The sequence below is a fragment of the mitochondrial genome of Podospora pseudocomata (assembly GCF_035222375.1).
Source record: "Podospora pseudocomata strain CBS 415.72m mitochondrion, complete sequence, whole genome shotgun sequence".
In the NCBI taxonomy this organism is placed as follows: Eukaryota; Fungi; Ascomycota; class Sordariomycetes; order Sordariales; family Podosporaceae; genus Podospora; species Podospora pseudocomata.
In genome coordinates, this window is record NW_026946362.1 from 22,465 (window position 1) to 38,748 (window position 16,284).

At 30.8% G+C, this 16,284-nt stretch overlaps 5 protein-coding genes and 1 non-coding gene across 6 annotated transcripts, besides 11 other annotated features; 5 read left to right on the forward strand and 1 right to left on the reverse strand. All coding sequences in view use genetic code 4, as the record gives it.

The window, feature by feature from the left end:
• The first annotated feature begins 382 nt into the window (after window positions 1-382).
• trnR(acg) lies at window positions 383-453 on the forward strand. The gene has a single exon. It is a non-coding gene; the product is annotated as a tRNA-Arg (tRNA).
• A 348-nt stretch (window positions 454-801) lies between these two features.
• Window positions 802-2,497, forward strand: nad4L (NADH dehydrogenase subunit 4L; the record flags this gene model as incomplete). The annotated part of the gene is made up of 2 exons: window positions 802-1,040; window positions 2,467-2,497. 2 exons carry the CDS (start codon window positions 802-804, stop codon window positions 2,495-2,497), a joined length of 270 nt encoding a protein of 89 aa, XP_062738726.1.
• Window positions 1,041-2,466: a mobile genetic element.
• Window positions 1,042-2,100: a mobile genetic element.
• nad5 (NADH dehydrogenase subunit 5) lies at window positions 2,497-12,422 on the forward strand (the record flags this gene model as incomplete). Its single annotated transcript has 5 exons — window positions 2,497-2,744; window positions 5,039-5,114; window positions 6,568-6,813; window positions 8,416-8,517; window positions 11,142-12,422. The coding sequence occupies 5 exons, from the start codon at window positions 2,497-2,499 to the stop codon at window positions 12,420-12,422; spliced, it is 1,953 nt and encodes a 650-aa protein (XP_062738728.1).
• Window positions 2,745-5,038: a mobile genetic element.
• Window positions 2,746-4,332: a mobile genetic element.
• Window positions 5,115-6,425: a mobile genetic element.
• Window positions 5,115-6,567: a mobile genetic element.
• Window positions 6,814-7,899: a mobile genetic element.
• Window positions 6,814-8,415: a mobile genetic element.
• Window positions 8,518-10,857, forward strand: QC762_0117050 (uncharacterized protein; the record flags this gene model as incomplete). Its single annotated transcript has 1 exon — window positions 8,518-10,857. One exon carries the CDS (start codon window positions 8,518-8,520, stop codon window positions 10,855-10,857), a length of 2,340 nt encoding a protein of 779 aa, XP_062738727.1.
• Window positions 8,518-11,141: a mobile genetic element.
• Window positions 12,423-12,610: 188 nt separating the features above from the next.
• Window positions 12,611-12,937, reverse strand: QC762_0117070 (uncharacterized protein; the record flags this gene model as incomplete). Its single annotated transcript has 1 exon — window positions 12,611-12,937. The coding sequence occupies one exon, from the start codon at window positions 12,935-12,937 to the stop codon at window positions 12,611-12,613; it is 327 nt and encodes a 108-aa protein (XP_062738729.1).
• Window positions 12,938-13,780: 843 nt separating this feature from the next.
• On the forward strand, window positions 13,781-15,804 carry cox2 (cytochrome c oxidase subunit 2; the record flags this gene model as incomplete). The annotated part of the gene is made up of 2 exons: window positions 13,781-14,011; window positions 15,283-15,804. The coding sequence occupies 2 exons, from the start codon at window positions 13,781-13,783 to the stop codon at window positions 15,802-15,804; spliced, it is 753 nt and encodes a 250-aa protein (XP_062738730.1).
• Window positions 14,012-14,929: a mobile genetic element.
• Window positions 14,012-15,282: a mobile genetic element.
• Window positions 15,805-16,284: the final 480 nt, after the last annotated feature.

The window sequence follows — 16,284 nt, forward strand, 5'->3', positions numbered from 1 at the left end:
TATAGTTTTGTAAACACTACCTTATAAAGTAGTATTTTACAGTGCTATTATATGCGGTACGACGGCGCAAGCTCGTCGTACTATTTTATTAACAGAGGTTATATTCTAAGGTTAATGATAATCATAGCTAGCATACTTCATTGTAAAGCACAAGCTCGGTTATTATATTTTAGTGGTCGATGATAACCATAGTTATGTGCGAGGTAGGGGCGCATAGCATAGTATGCTATGTATATAGCATTATGTAGTATAAGCTTGGCTTTTATTTATGTCGCATGATGATGATACAGGCATACAGACATAATTCGTCAGTACGTCATGCAAACATATGTACTGACTAAGTATGTCGAGGAGGAGGCCCTCCTCCTCCTCTAAATAAAAAGGTGTGTTAGTTTAATGGCAAAACATGGCGCTACGGACGTTGTTTTATAAGTTCGAGTCTTATACACATCTGTAATGTCTTATCCTACCATATAATATTCTGGATTTTTAAGTTTTAGTTTTAGACGCAGAAATATATTTTAAGGCGCGAGCTCTAAATGTAATAGTAGCCCTCTACTACTTCGAGCTTGCGCGCCCGGCTCAGTAAAAAAAATTTTTTATGTGCATAAACATGTATGTGGATAAATAAATTTAAATATGTTGCAGTCTGTGCGCGTAACTTTTTAAGTAATAAATTCATAACCAGGAGATGCATCATAATGGTGGGTATCATTTAAGTGAGCGTGGTAGGGGCTTATTTATTATACCGCACGGTATAAGGTTACTTTAAATAATTTACAAACTTTTAATATTTTCGCTATGAATATTACCTTAATACTTTTTTTAATAGGAATTTTAGGATTCGTATTAAATAGAAAAAATATTATATTAATGCTTATTTCAATTGAAATAATGCTATTAGCTATAACATTCCTAATATTGGTAAGTTCACTTAATATGGATGATATAATCGGTCAAACTTATGCTATTTATATAATAGTTGTTGCAGGTGCAGAATCTGCTATAGGTTTGGGTATTTTAGTTGCTTTCTATAGATTAATTAACTCTCCTGATAAAAATCCAAGATCAAATTATTCTTATTCACATTTTAATTTATTACCCGCAATTTCACGACGAAGTCGTAATTTAATCCAATCAAGGAATTATTCTAGCCTTTCGTCTAGGACTAGCGCTGTATGCAGTGCTAGGTCAGAGGGTGAAAGGAAAATAGTTTTAAATCCTTCATTTATAAGTGGGTTCTCTGATGCTGAAGGTTCTTTTGTTGTAACTATTTTAAATAATCCTAGATATAAAATAGGATGAAATGTGCAAGCTAGATTTCAAATAAAGTTACATGAGAAAGATAGAGCTTTATTATTATTAATTCAAAATTATTTTGATAATGTTGGATATATATCTAAAATAAATGATAAATCTACGGTTGAATTTAGAGTTAGTGATATAACTAGTTTAAATAATATAATTGTACCTCATTTTGAAAAGTATACATTAATAACTAATAAATATAAAGATTTTATAATATTTAAACAAATAGTATCGTTAATGTCAGAAAACAAACATACTACTTTAGAAGGGTTAAAAGAAATTTTAGATTATAGAGCATCTCTTAATTGGGGTTTATCTAAAAATTTAAAGGAATCTTTTCCTTCAATAGTACCAGTTAAAAGAGTAGAAATTGAGGTTAATATATTAAGTAATTTACGGCTACGCCCTAACTGAGTAGCTGGTTTCTCAGCAGGAGTGCGAAGCCCCAATTTTTTTATAACTATATCTGGTAATAAAGTATGATTACGTTTTTCTATAGCTCAAGACTCAAGAGATATATTGTTATTAAAAAGTTTAGTTGAATTTTTTAATTGTGGTTATATAGCTCAATATAAAAATCGTAAAGTATGTGAATTTATAGTTACAAAAATTAATGATATAATTATATATATAATTCCTTTTTTTGAAAAATACAAAATTGAAGGTTCTAAATATAAGGATTATGTTAATTTTAAAGAAGCTGCTATTCTTATTAAGAATAAAGAACATTTAACTGAAAAAGGTTTAAATAAAATAATAGAATTAAAAAATTCTATGAATAAGAATGATTAATATTTTCTTGATTAAAAGGAAGTTTTCATCTTGATCACCAAAGGCGAAGTGAACCTTCGTCTAGTCTTATACAAGGCGAAACTCTCAAATTGCGGGAAATTCTTAAAAACAAATCTACCAAGTTAATATAGTAATATAATTAATGGAACAGGTAATGATTTGTTGTATGGTAAAAACGATTTGTATATATAGAAAATCTGCAGCCAAGCACCAAGTATTCTTGCTACGCAGGAATAACGGTGTGCAGTTAATCGACTAAATGTGAGTTGGTTTTTTATTAATATGGGCTGCACAAACTAAAGCTCGGATATTAATAATTAGCTTAAGATACAGTCAGTCTCAATATGAGAATATTGAGGTAAAACGAAGAGGAAGTATAGCAATAGAATATAAATAATGTATTTAAGTATAATAATCTTACCTTTATTAGGATGTATAGTATCTGGCTTTTTAGGTAGAAAAGTTGGGGTTAAAGGTGCACAACTAATTACATGTTCAAATGTAGTAATTACTACAATATTATCAATATTAGCTTTTATTGAAGTAGGTTTTAATAATATTCCTGTTACTATAAATTTATTTAGATGAATAGATAGTGAATGGTTTAATATCATTTGAGGTTTCCAATTTGATAGTTTAACAGTTTATTTTGTGGGTCTGCTGTTTATACAGCAGACAGAAGCTGTGTTGGTTTTAATCCAACTGTATAAGAATATATATTTAAAAAAATTATTTAATTGTATATTAGTTAGTTTAGCTTTGAAATCGCTTTGTATAAATGATTTAGAGCTAGCGCCCAATAAAAAATCAAAACTTTCATCTTTATTCCTTAACCATTCTCTGGTATTTATTAAAGGGAGAGTATATAGTTTAAGGCGCAAGCCTCAAATAATGAATTATTTAACCCAGCAAACAGCTAAATTTTCTACCCTGAAAGAAGATGGTCGGGTGCGTAGCCCAAATTTTTTAGAATGATTCGTAGGATTTACCGATGCTGAAGGTAGTTTTAGTATAAACCCTATGCATACTAAGGATGGATCGACTCTATCTAAGGTTGGATTCATGTTTAAAATCGCTTTGCATATAGACGATGAGAAGGTTTTAAGATATATTAGTGCTAAATTAGGTGTTGGAGGGGTTCGTCTTTATAAAAATGAATGTATATTTAGTGTTACTGATAAAAAAGGTATACTATTATTAATATCGATATTTGATAAATATAATCTAAATACCTCAAAATACTTAGATTATTTAGATTTTAAACAAGCTTTTTTTGGCTACCATTTTAATGGTTGAAATAATAATTTAGATAGTGAAACCAGTTTTACTAGTGAGTCAATAAAAAATAAAATTATAGAACTAAAAAATAAAATGAATACTAATCGTATTAATTTTGATAGACCTGAAAGTTCTAAAATTATAATTACTAAATATTGACTACTAGGGTTTATAGAAGGGGATGGGTCTTTCTTTATAAGAAGAGATAATTTAACACCTACTTTTTCTATCGAAAATACTGGGGTACAATTGCCTGTTTTACTTAAGATAAAAGAATTCTTAGAAAATTCTCTTGGTTTTGACAAATATTCTTTATATAAAATAAAAAATTCATCTATTATATTACTAACTATAGTAAAAGCTAGATGCGTTAATGGTAAAAGTAGTGTATCTCTTATTATAAATAACATAAATGTTCTATATAATTATTTAATACCTTTCTTTTCCGACGCTGAATTTTTAACTAAAAAAGGAAAAGATTTTAACGATTTTAAAATTATCAGTAAAGCTGTGTATATGGGAGCCCATAGGAAAGAAGAGATAAGATCTTTAATTTTAAAATTATCAAATACTATGAATAATTTTAGATTATCAACCTATAAAGGAATAATTGAATATTTAAATAAAGAGGAATTAAATATATTAACAACTGTAACATCTACATTTGAATATCTTATAGATGGAAGAGTCAGGGATAATATTACAAAAAAAATATTACCTAAACAGGTTAGTTGTATATACGAAATAATAAAAAATTATGGAGAAATTCTATTAGCTAATTCTTTAACTGAAGCTGCTTCAATTGTAGGATTATATCCTGATACTTTAAGTAAATATTTAGATATTGAAATATTAAATCCTAAAGATGCTTTTATTGAAATTAAAAATTTAAAAATTAGAAGAGTACGTGTACTCTTTAGGAATACAGAGCTTCCATACTTCGTTAGTAAATAGGGACTCCCCCCCCCCGTCTTTTAATTACTTTCATTACGGTATATGCCTACGAAGTCTGGGACTATAATTAAATAAAAACTTTATATATATATATAATAACCCTTACAATAGCCACAATTAGCTAGCTTAACTATTTGAGCTGTGGGTTTTACCGAGGTAAACATATCAATGGTATGTATGTGCACAAGCTCTTCTTGATGGTTTTCAGCTATTGTGGCGGCGCAAGCTCGCAAGGGGGTATATAATGTTTATTAATAAATCACTTTTAATCAAGAATATTATAAATGCGCAAGCTACAAATTATACGGAGTACTAAAAAAAATTTTTTTGCTTCGTGCTTCGCTAGAAAGGATCTTAATATACAGAGTATATCATTAATAGGAATTGAGCAAGATTATAATCAAACAATTCTATACTTATACAAAAGTGGTGAAAACGGTTAAGGAGGATATACTTTAAGACCGTCGGCAGTTATAAATGTCGCTACAGACTGGTTCACCGGGGTTAGGCTGAAATGTCTGTCCAAATGTACAGTCGGATCCTAGAACGAATGTGATATCGTAGAGAGTAAATATTTATCGAAAAAACACTACACATAGTGGATAGCCTTACCGCAAAGGTAATAAACTCTTAAGTAGGTAAACTACTCTTAATGTCTATTGCTCTTATGACAGAGTTGACATCAAGGTCAGGTTAACTAGGATTGTTCAATGTTAATTCCTGTATTGATAATAAGTTCTTTAGTTCACATATATTCAATTTCGTACATGAGTAGTGATCCTCGAGGTAGCGTGGAGGGAATACGCTTCTATGGGGGTAAACTGTCAAATTCCGGGGAACTCCTAAAGCTTAAGGTACCAAGCTGTATTTGAAAAATTATCAGTGGCTGAGGTAATTGCTCAGGTATGGTAACAAGCCTTAAGATATGTGAAAACAAAATGGACAATCGCGGATCTAAGTCAACAAAACTAAAAGTTAATGTTGTAAAAGAGCAACGAGTAAACGGCAGTTGATCAGCTAAGTCTAACTTAACTAATTTAAGATGTACTCTAACAGGTTTTGAAAAGAATCGTGGTATAAATCACGGCTTCAACCGTCAAATGAGTTGAAGTTCACGTGTTAAAATCCCATCTAAGCAATTCCGTCTCAGCTCCGTCGTTTTTATTCATGGTACTTCTAAATTGACTTCGGTGAATCCTGGAGTTTGGTCTGGTTTAATAGACGGAGAAGGTTCTTTTTCAATAATCTTAGTTAGAAATTCAACACGTAAATTAGGTTGACGTCTTGAACCAAAATTTCAACTTGGTTTACATAAAAAAGATTATGATGTATTATTACAGTTACAGCTTTTTTTAGGTGGTGCCGGTGGTATCTATTCAGCTCGGAATGGTGAGTTTGTTAACTACATAATTAGTTCTATTAAAGATTTAAATAAACTTGTTGTTCATTTAGAACATTATCCATTGTTAACTCAAAAATCCGTGGATTTCTTTTTCTTTAAACAAATAATAGATTTAATTAATAATAAAGCTCATTATACTGTTGAAGGTTTAAATAAAATAGTAAATCTAAAAGCATCTATGAATTTAGGTTTATCAGATAAGTTAAAATTAGAGTTTCCTGGATATCAAGTCATGGAAAGACCTATTTTTAATTGTATCGAAGTAGCTGCAAATATAAGTCCTTCTTGGATTTCTGGTTTTGTTAGTGCTGAAGGGAACTTTGATGTTCGTACACCTAAAACAAATAGTAAAACGGGTTATAGAGTTCAGTTAAGATTTAGGATAACCCAGCATGTTAGGGATATCGTATTAATGGAAAAATTAGTTCAATATTTAGGAGGAGGAAAAGTATATAAATATACTAGATCTGGTGTTCATTTAAGTATAGTTGATTTCTCCTTAATCACTAATAGAATAATTCCTATATTTAAAGAAAATCCTTTAGTTGGTGTAAAATCTAAGGATTTTGAAGACTGATGTAAAATACATGAATTAATGGTTAATCGTTCACACTTAACTATTAAAGGTATGAACTTTATACAAGAAATTAAATTGGGTATGAATAGAGGTAGAAGTATTGAGACAGAGTAAGAAGGTAAGATTAATTAATTTCAAGATTACGTCACTTCGTCTATATGAAGAATTTGCTTTAAGACCCTCGATGTAACCGGCGCCATTCAAAAAAGTAAACTAGTATAAAATGAGACAAATTGTATGATAAATTTAACAAAAGCATAATCAAAGGTTTTTTAGTTATTTAAGCTTATTTACATTTATGATGATAATACTTGTAACAGCTAATAATTATTTATTAATGTTTGTAGGATGAGAAGGTGTAGGAGTTTGTTCATATCTATTAGTTAGTTTTTGATTTACTAGAATAGCAGCTAATCAAAGTTCTATATCTGCCTTCTTAGCTAATAGAGTAGGGGATTGTTTTTTAACAATTGGTATGTTTGCTATATTATGATCTTTAGGTAAACGAAATAATTGTAAAGTTTTCATGAGCTTGCGCCTCACGCACAAGATCAAAAATAAAAAAACTAGCTCATTAACCAAATACACTTTGAGCAATGCTCAAAGATGCTTTCATAAAACAACAAATATTTTAGGTAGTGCTGTACAAGCTAAAGCTTGTACTTCTCATTTTATAGCTTGCGCACATATATCTGATATTCAAATTAGGAAGTATTCTAATTCACCTTTTGCTCCTTATTTAGCAGGATTAATAGAAGGTGATGGACATATAGCTGTACATGATAAAAATACACAAAAAAAAGAGTACAGACCAAAGATTATTATTGCTTTTAATATTAACGATAAACCTTTAGCTGAAAAATTATCAACAGTATTAGCTGTTGGTAAAGTAATTGATAGAGCTAGTACAGGACATGTATTATTACAAATTTTGGCTAAAGAAGAAGTATTAAAAATAATTAATTTAATTAATGGTCATATGCGTACACCTAAAATAGAAGCACTACATAGAGCTATTCGTTGAATAAATGAAAAAGATAATAGCTCTATACCGTTATTAGGTATAGATTCTTCTCCTTTAGAGAGTAATAGTTGATTATCCGGATTTACAGACGCCGATGGGTGTTTTGGTATAACTGTATACGATCGTAAGAAAAATGGAGTATTTTTAAGAACAAGTGTTAAAACTTCTTTCCGAATAGAAGTAAAACAAAATTATTCCAGAGAGGTTACATTAGAGCAAGGTGGGCGTAGCACTAGTTTTTTTTTTATTATGAGTGAAATTGCCGCATTTTTTACCGTAAATTTATATACTAGAACTAGAAAGACAGAGGATAAAGTATTTTACGCTTTTGCTGCAGTGGCTCATAATTCAAGAAGTCATGAAATACTTCGTAATTATTTTGATAATTATCCTTTGTATTCATCTAAATATCTAGCCTATAAAGATTGATGTCTTGTTCAAGTTCTTCATAAAGGATCTTTAAGTAAGGAGAACTTAGAGATAATAAAAGCTATTAAAAATGGGTTTAATACTAAGAGAAAAGTATTTGATTTTTCACATTTGAATTCTTTACAATTTAAATAAATTGCCGTGAGAGGTAGTAATATCTCTCTTATTATATAACTATGTGCGGGAAAACCCTAAAGTCTTTTTATAGATTATTGTGGAAACTTTTTATATATAACTGCGTACACAAAACTTAAAAATTAAAAAGAATAGAATCCTACGAGCTTGCGCCGTCGTATGGTGACTTTTGCTGCTATGTACGGCGCTATATATAGCGCTATATATAGCGAGGCGCAAGCTCCTCCTCCTCGTAGGGCTTACTTATATGCTTGCAGACTTCGTACGCATACTTATTTGCGGCGTAGCCGTCAGAAGTATAGCTGTCAGAAGCATGAAGTATAGCAGGAACAGTAGGATGAAAATGGACAATCCGCAGGAAACTAAGAATAATTCTAATTTATTTAAGGATCCTCAGAGACTACACGTTATACGCCCTTTATCCATAATGTTGTGCATACTTCGTCTGCCTAAAACATATGTTGAACAAGGGTGAAAATATAGTCCAGTTATAGCTGAAAAGTTATAAGTTATTCGAATTTAGATTATAGTACAGTATTTTCATTAGCCCCTTATATTAACAGTAAAGTAGTTCTTATTATAGGTATATGTTTATTAATTGGTGCTATGGCTAAAAGTGTGCGCTGATGAGCTTTATTTTGAAATGGAGATATAATCTCTAAACATTGGTCAAATATGTTTCTGACTACGAAATTAGGTGGCGGGGAAATCCCAAAGTTGAACATAGCATTTTCGCGTAATGAAGAGATTAGATCCAATCATGGGGATCGATTAGCTCTTCTAGTCAAGTTTTCTATGATTAAGACTATACTGTTTGAAGTTCATCTACCAGTTGTCTCAAGCCATGGACTTCAGCGTGCCTGAGATAGGCTGAATGCGGCAAACCTTTTTCTTGAACTTTTGGATAGGGTTATGGCCTGTCCGCAAACGAATTGCATAAACAATTTCAAGGTAGAGAGTGAACAATCTAAGGAAAACAAAATTCAAAATATATGAAGATCAGGATTACCTAAGACTAGAAATAGTTATGGTAACAGAGGAGTAGTATTACCCTTTGTATATTATAACAATATATATTGTCCTTTAAAAAAGGGGATAAGGGGAAGAACTCTAGATTTTAATTTTAGATTGCTATCCACTAGTGCTGGGAGCCCAGTACAGATAAAATCTAACACTAATGATAAGCTTCTAAAGCTAGCTAAGCATTGTAAAAAGAATTTTAATGGTCAAATCCAAATGGACAAATTATACCGATTAATGTATGATTCAGCACTGTATGAATTGGCATATAAAAAGCTAGGCGCTAGTTCTGGGCGCAAACTCGGCGCAAGCTCTGGAGGGAATATAAATCAGGCGGGTATTAATATTAAACCCCTTGACCATAACCACTACCCTTTAGTAGGATCCGCAGAGATGTTATCTGAAGTAATTGAAGGAATTATTGCTGAGTTGAAAGATAGTAGGTTTAGATTTGAAGGAAAAAAGGTAAAAACCCTAGTAAGTAGACCTCTTACTACTTTTAGAAATAAACTGGTACAAGAGGTAATGAGAATGATTTTAGAAGTTATATTCGAACCAACTTTCTCTGAACACAACCATGGGTTTAGGCCAGGAAGGGGATGTCATTCGGCTTTGAAAGAAATTAAGGCGCAAGCTATAAATTTTGGAGTATCAACCTGATATTTTGAAGGAGATATTTCTAAATACTTAGTTACTTGTGCTGACGAAGTTATGCATGCAAGCTCCTCTTTTGTTACTTCGAGACGTGGCGGCGACGGTAGCGGCAAAGCCGCAGCAGCAGCCACGCTCGTAAGTTCTCAAATAGAAAGAGTCTTAATGAATATAATTGAAAATAAAATTAAAGACCGTAGGTTTACAGATTTAATATGAAAAGCTTTAAAAGCTGGATATTTTGAATTTAAAATATTCAAAGATTCAAATACAGGTACTACTCAAGGTGATATACTTAGCCCTATTTTAAATAACATTTATCTAAATGAATTAGATAGATTTATTAGTAAGTTAAAATTAGAGTACGATAAAGGAATTAAACCTAAAGTAAATCCTTATTATGACAAACTTTGTAATATGAAGAATAAAACTCTTGATGTACAAACTAGGAACCGTATCCATAAGTTACACTTGAAGACTCCTTATTATAAAACACTAGATCCTAGTTTCAAGAAATTAGTATATGTAAGATATGCTAATGTTTGGGTTATAGGTGTTAGAGGATCCAAAGAGGATTGTAACATTCTGTTAGAAAAAATAGAAATATTTTTTAAAGATAAATTAAATATTGGGGGCGCAAGCTCTCGCGCAAGCTCGAGTTTTGAGCTTGTGCCTAAAACCCTATCTAGTATAACTAATGCTAAAAAGGTCTTATTCTTGGATACGGTAATATTCAGTAGCTGACACAGAAAACATCAATCTTTGACTTCCAGTTCATCTGGGTTCATGCTAAGAAATGGTAGAGAAATTAGACTTGAAGCACCTAAACAAATAATACTACAAAAACTAAATGAAGCCGGTTTTATAACTAAAGGGAAACCATCTCCTAAATTACTATGACAACATTATAATAAGGACACAATAATAACATTATATAATTCTGTATATAGGTATATTAATTATTATAGTTTTGCTGAAAATATTTCCAAAATTTCTTCATGACTTCACTTTATATTAAAAACTTCTTGTGTGAAATTATTGGCATCCAAATTTAAATTAGGAACTATATGTAAAACTTATTTTAAATTTGGAAAAGATTTAAAAGGAGATAATAAAATCGGTTTTGTGGATGCGATGGCTTATGGAATAAATATTTGAGACTTTAAGATATCAACTAAAGGTATAATTCAAATCCTATATGCTGGAACAAAAACCTCTAGAGGCGGAGCCGCGAAGCCGCTAAGGAGCAAAGCCGCGAAGCCACAAAGCCGCCGGACTAAAATTTAATAAAATTAAAGGATTAATGGTTAAAATAGTGCTTTCGAGGAGGCTACGTATACGAAGTATGCTTTATATATAGCGCTATATATAGCGCAAGCTCCTCTTCGACATACTTTGTCAGTATGTATGTATGTCAGCACTAATATTATTATAACCAGACAGTAATACCACTATATATATAATGCAAACGCTTAGTATATTAAAATTGGAGAGCCGTATGATGGGAAACTATCACGTACGGTTCGGGAAAAGGTATATATACTGATAAGAGGTATATGTATCTAGTTCATTCTCAAGTAGGTTTACATGTATGATTACCTATGGCGATGGAAGGTCCTACTCCTGTATCAGCATTAATACATGCAGCTACTATGGTAACTGCAGGTGTATATTTACTAATGCGTAGTTCACCATTAATTGAATATAACAGTACAGTTTTATTATTATGTTTATGATTAGGTGCGATAACTACTGTATTTAGTTCTCTTATAGGTCTGTTCCAACAAGATATAAAAAAAGTTATAGCTTATTCCACAATGAGTCAATTGGGAATGATGGTTATAGCTATAGGTTTATCATCTTACAATGTAGCTTTATTCCACTTAATAAATCATGCATTTTATAAAGCGCTATTGTTTTTAGGAGCAGGTAGTGTTATACACGCTGTAGCTGATAACCAAGATTTTAGAAAGTATGGTGGATTAATAAATTTTCTACCTTTAACATACTCTGTTATGTTAATAGCGAGTTTAAGTTTAGTTGCTTTCCCTTTCATGACAGGTTTTTATAGTAAAGATTTTATTTTAGAATCTGCTTATGGACAATTTAGTTTTTCAGGTGTAGCTGTATATATAATAGCTACTATAGGTGCAATATTTACAACGCTATATTCTGTTAAAGTTTTATACTTAACTTTTATTTCTACACCTAGCGCACCTTTACATACTTATAAAGGTGCTCATGAAGGTGATTTATTCCTTACTTTACCCTTAATAATTTTAGCTATATTTTCTATATTTTTCGGATTTTTTACTAAAGATATATTCATTGGCCTTGGTTCTAGCTTCTTTGCTGATAATAGTTTATTTATTCACCCAACTCATGAAATCACTATCGATACTGAATTTGGAGTTCCTGTATTTTGAAAATTACTTCCTTTTGTATTTACAGTTTCATTTAGTATTGTAAGTTTAGTGTTATCTGAGTATTTACCAGAATTAGTAATAAATTTTAAATTAAGTAGATTAGGTTATAATATTTTTGGTTTCTTCAATCAACGTTTTTTGATTGAATTATTTTATAATAAATATATCACAAATTTAATTTTAGATTTAGGGGGACAAATGACTAAGATATTAGATAAAGGTAGTATAGAACTATTTGGGCCTTTTGGCTTAGAAAAAGGGTTAGTTAATTTTAGTAAAAATATATCATCTCTAAGTACAAGTCATGTAACGACTTATGCATTATATATCTTAGTAGCTTTTATTTTATATTTACTTTATAATTATTTATCTTTTAATTTTTTGCCTTTTCTTATAGCTGGACTCACTATACTAACAACGATATAATGTTCTTATTTCTATTTTTTATTTTTATGTATTTTTTTAGGCCTAAACTCTATTTTTAGAGTAAGTGACACAAGCTCTAAAAGTATTAGAGGGCGCGAGCTCGAAATAATATTATACGATAAGAGTCCAACTAGACCTTACCTCTTTGTTAGTAGTTCATCTTTACAGTCTAGTATTATTCCTAAAATTTACCTTCCTAAGTTTTTTAGAATTTTTGTTAAAAGGTTAATATTTATGTTACTAATTCTACCTTTAATTATAATATCCAAAGCTATATATTTTTGTTGACGCACAGATACATGAACTCATATATAATTTATTCAACAATTTACAAGCTCAATACCTTCTGCTGATGCACAGCAGCCTAAAAAATACTGAACGGGGGGGGTGAAGCTTCTTCTGCTTGGCAACCTAAAAAGCTTGGAGGTAGCGCCTCCCATAAAGGAGTTATAACTGAGTCAGATTTTGAATGAGAATCTGAATCAGAAGCTGATTATAAATCAGATTCTGACCATGATGAGTTAGAAGTAAGTAAATTTATTTACATTCCTACGTTTAAGGAACGTGTTAATAAAGCCACTAAGGAAGAGCTAGTTGAAGCTCTAAATGTAATAGAGTTTTCAATAAAATCTTATGAAAATCATAAAGAAGTACCTGCATATAAAGAACAAATTAGTAAACTGATTGAAAAATAAAATATATGTAAATCAGCTTTAGAAAATATTGAGCAGGTTAAATTTTTAGAAGAAGAAAATAGTAAAGGTAAAGGTAAGGATAATTAAATTTAATGCGTATGTACATACGTACGGCGCCGTCGTACTACGAACCATAGCTATTTAAGTAATGATTTTTTAGTAAGTGAATCAAGCAAGCATACTTCGTACACCAGGACTTGCCTGGCTTAGCCAGGCAAGTCCAATAAGCCCGGCAAACTGTATATAATATATAATAATAAAGGGTAAATCTTATTGCTATATAATCATTTTATGATTATATAACAAAGTGATTATTATTATAAAAAAATGTAGAGGATAAGGATTTAATTTATACACGAACTCTTAATATAAAGTCAGTACGTCTATTACCACTAAAGTGCAGGCTGTTATATTTATACTAAGATGTCTGTTTAGAATCCAAATCTTATGTAGATTTGCTGCTTGCGCCCGGGCTGGCTGGCTGGTGGCTACGCCGCATCAGCAGCAGAAGTAGGCGGGACCAGGCTACGCGTGTACGACGGCGCATGTCTGTATGCTTGCTGTTATTTTTTTTTTAGATTCTATATAACATGTATAATGATATAATATAATATTATATAATAATATTTCAATATAGAATAAATTGTATTTTATTATTTTTTTATGTTTTTTTTAATTAATAAATTAGTTATGAATTTTGATGCTCCCAGTCCTTGAGGTATATATTTTCAAGATAGTGCTACTCCTCAGATGGAAGGGTTAAATGAATTACACGATAATATAATGTATTATTTAGTAGTTATATTATTTGCTGTAGGATGAATTTTATTATCTATAGTTATAAACTATGTTAGTACAAAATCACCAATTTCACATAAATATTTAAATCACGGTAGAGATGTGCCTATTCAAAAGTGTTTTAAGTTTAAAGGTAACTTGCGCTTGGTAAATAATAACAATAAATATATACGTTCTTATAGTACAACATCTTTTTCAGGTCCTAAGACCAAGTCGCTAGGCCTGTCCCAAAAGGACCATAATAGTATAAAATTGTATCAAGATCCTTATTCAATGAGAAAATTAATTATAAAAGATAACAAAAATAAATCTGGTATCTATAAATGGACCAATAAATTAACTAATGATATATATATTGGACAATCAGTTGATTTATCTAAAAGATTTATAAGATACTTTAATATGAGTTATTTGAAAAATAGAGAAACTCTTATAATAAGTAGAGCTTTGATTAAATACGGGTATTCCAACTTCCAGCTTGAAGTATTAGAATATTGTGATATAGCTGATTTAACAGAAAGAGAACAATACTATCTTGATAAGTTAAATCCTAAATACAATATTTTAAAAATAGCAGGTAGTTCTTTAGGACATAAACTAACAGAAGAAACTAAAGCTAAAATTAGTAAATCTTTAAAAGGAATATATGTAGGAGAAAAATCTGCTTTATATGGTCGCACTCATTCTGAAGAAACTAAAGCACTCATGGCTCTAAATAAGTTAGGGGCAAATAATTCATTATTTGGTAAAACCCATTCTGAAAAAACTAAAGAGTTAATGAGACAAAAAGCTTTAGGTAGAAAACATTATGAAGAAACTCTATTAAAAATGAGTGCTAACAGAGGTTATCTTGTTAACATATATGAAAAATCTGATTCAAAAGGGTTTCAATTAATAGGTAGTTTTGTTTCAATAAGAAGAGCTGCCAAATTTTTAGGAATTAGTAGTAATACTATAAGACTCTATATAAATTCTGGTAAAATATTTAAAGATAGATATAAATTTACTAGCTAACGAAGTACACGCAGGAATAAATACCAAATAAATTTAAAAAAACTATGAATAAAATTCCACTATATGCTGGAAACTCCTAAAGCCTTCAGGTACTATAAAGATAATAGATATATACTTTATCAGTGATAACCCTAAAGGATGTACAATGGATTATCAGCAGGAAACCAAGACCTTGGTATTCTGCCGCCACCTGTGGTGGCAGGACACTGAGGGTGGGGGGGGGGAGCGCTGCGCCGCCCTCGGTACTAAATACTTTGGATCCTCAGAGACTACACGTGGAAATCAAACGTCGACGACGTCGACTTATAAGATAAGATATAGTCCAGTTAAGTATGAAAGTACTTATGTTGTAGACATTAATCGAATTAATATGAACTATTACTCCAGCAGTAATATTAATATTAATTGCTTTTCCTTCTTTTAAATTATTATATTTAATGGATGAAGTTAGTGATCCTTCAATGTCAGTTTTAGCAGAGGGTCACCAATGATATTGAAGTTACCAATATCCTGATTTTTTAGATTCTAATGATCAATTCATAGAATTTGATTCATATATAGTACCAGAATCTGATTTAGATGAAGGAGGATTAAGAATGTTAGAAGTGGATAATAGAGTTGTTCTTCCTGAATTAACACATGTTAGATTTATTATAACAGCAGGTGATGTTATACATTCTTTTGCTGCTCCTGCTTTAGGTATAAAATGTGATGCATACCCTGGAAGATTAAATCAAGTATCTGTTTTTATTAATAGAGAAGGAGTATTCTACGGTCAATGTTCAGAAATATGTGGAATATTACACAGCTCTATGCCTATAGTAATAGAATCGGTATCTTTAGAAAAATTCCTTATTTGATTAAAAGAACAATAGGAGGGACAGGTTGTTAGACTAAAATGTCTGTTTTGTATTTATATTACGACGACGAAGTCGTCGTATTGGCGGTGACAAAGTCGCCGCAAGAAGTCATACAACAAGGTCGTACGAATTACGAATACTTTTTTTTTGAAGAATAGCGGCTCGCGAGAGCGGGATACGGCGCTATATATAAAGCTCGTCTTTATATTAAGATTTTATATTTTGTTGGGGCGCGACGACGAAGTATATATGCATACTTCGTAGGCGCAGGCTCATAATTAATGCGAAGCGCGAAACACAAAACGCAAAACACTAAAACTAAATATATAATGCGTATGGTAACCATACGTATTGTTTATTTAATCCTTTTAAACATATTTTATAAGAAAAGGGGAGAAGCCTTAAAATTAGTTTACTACTTTTAAACAGGTTAATCCTTAAAGTTAAAGCCCCTTTATATATAAAGATTAATTTATTCTTACAATAATATCTTAC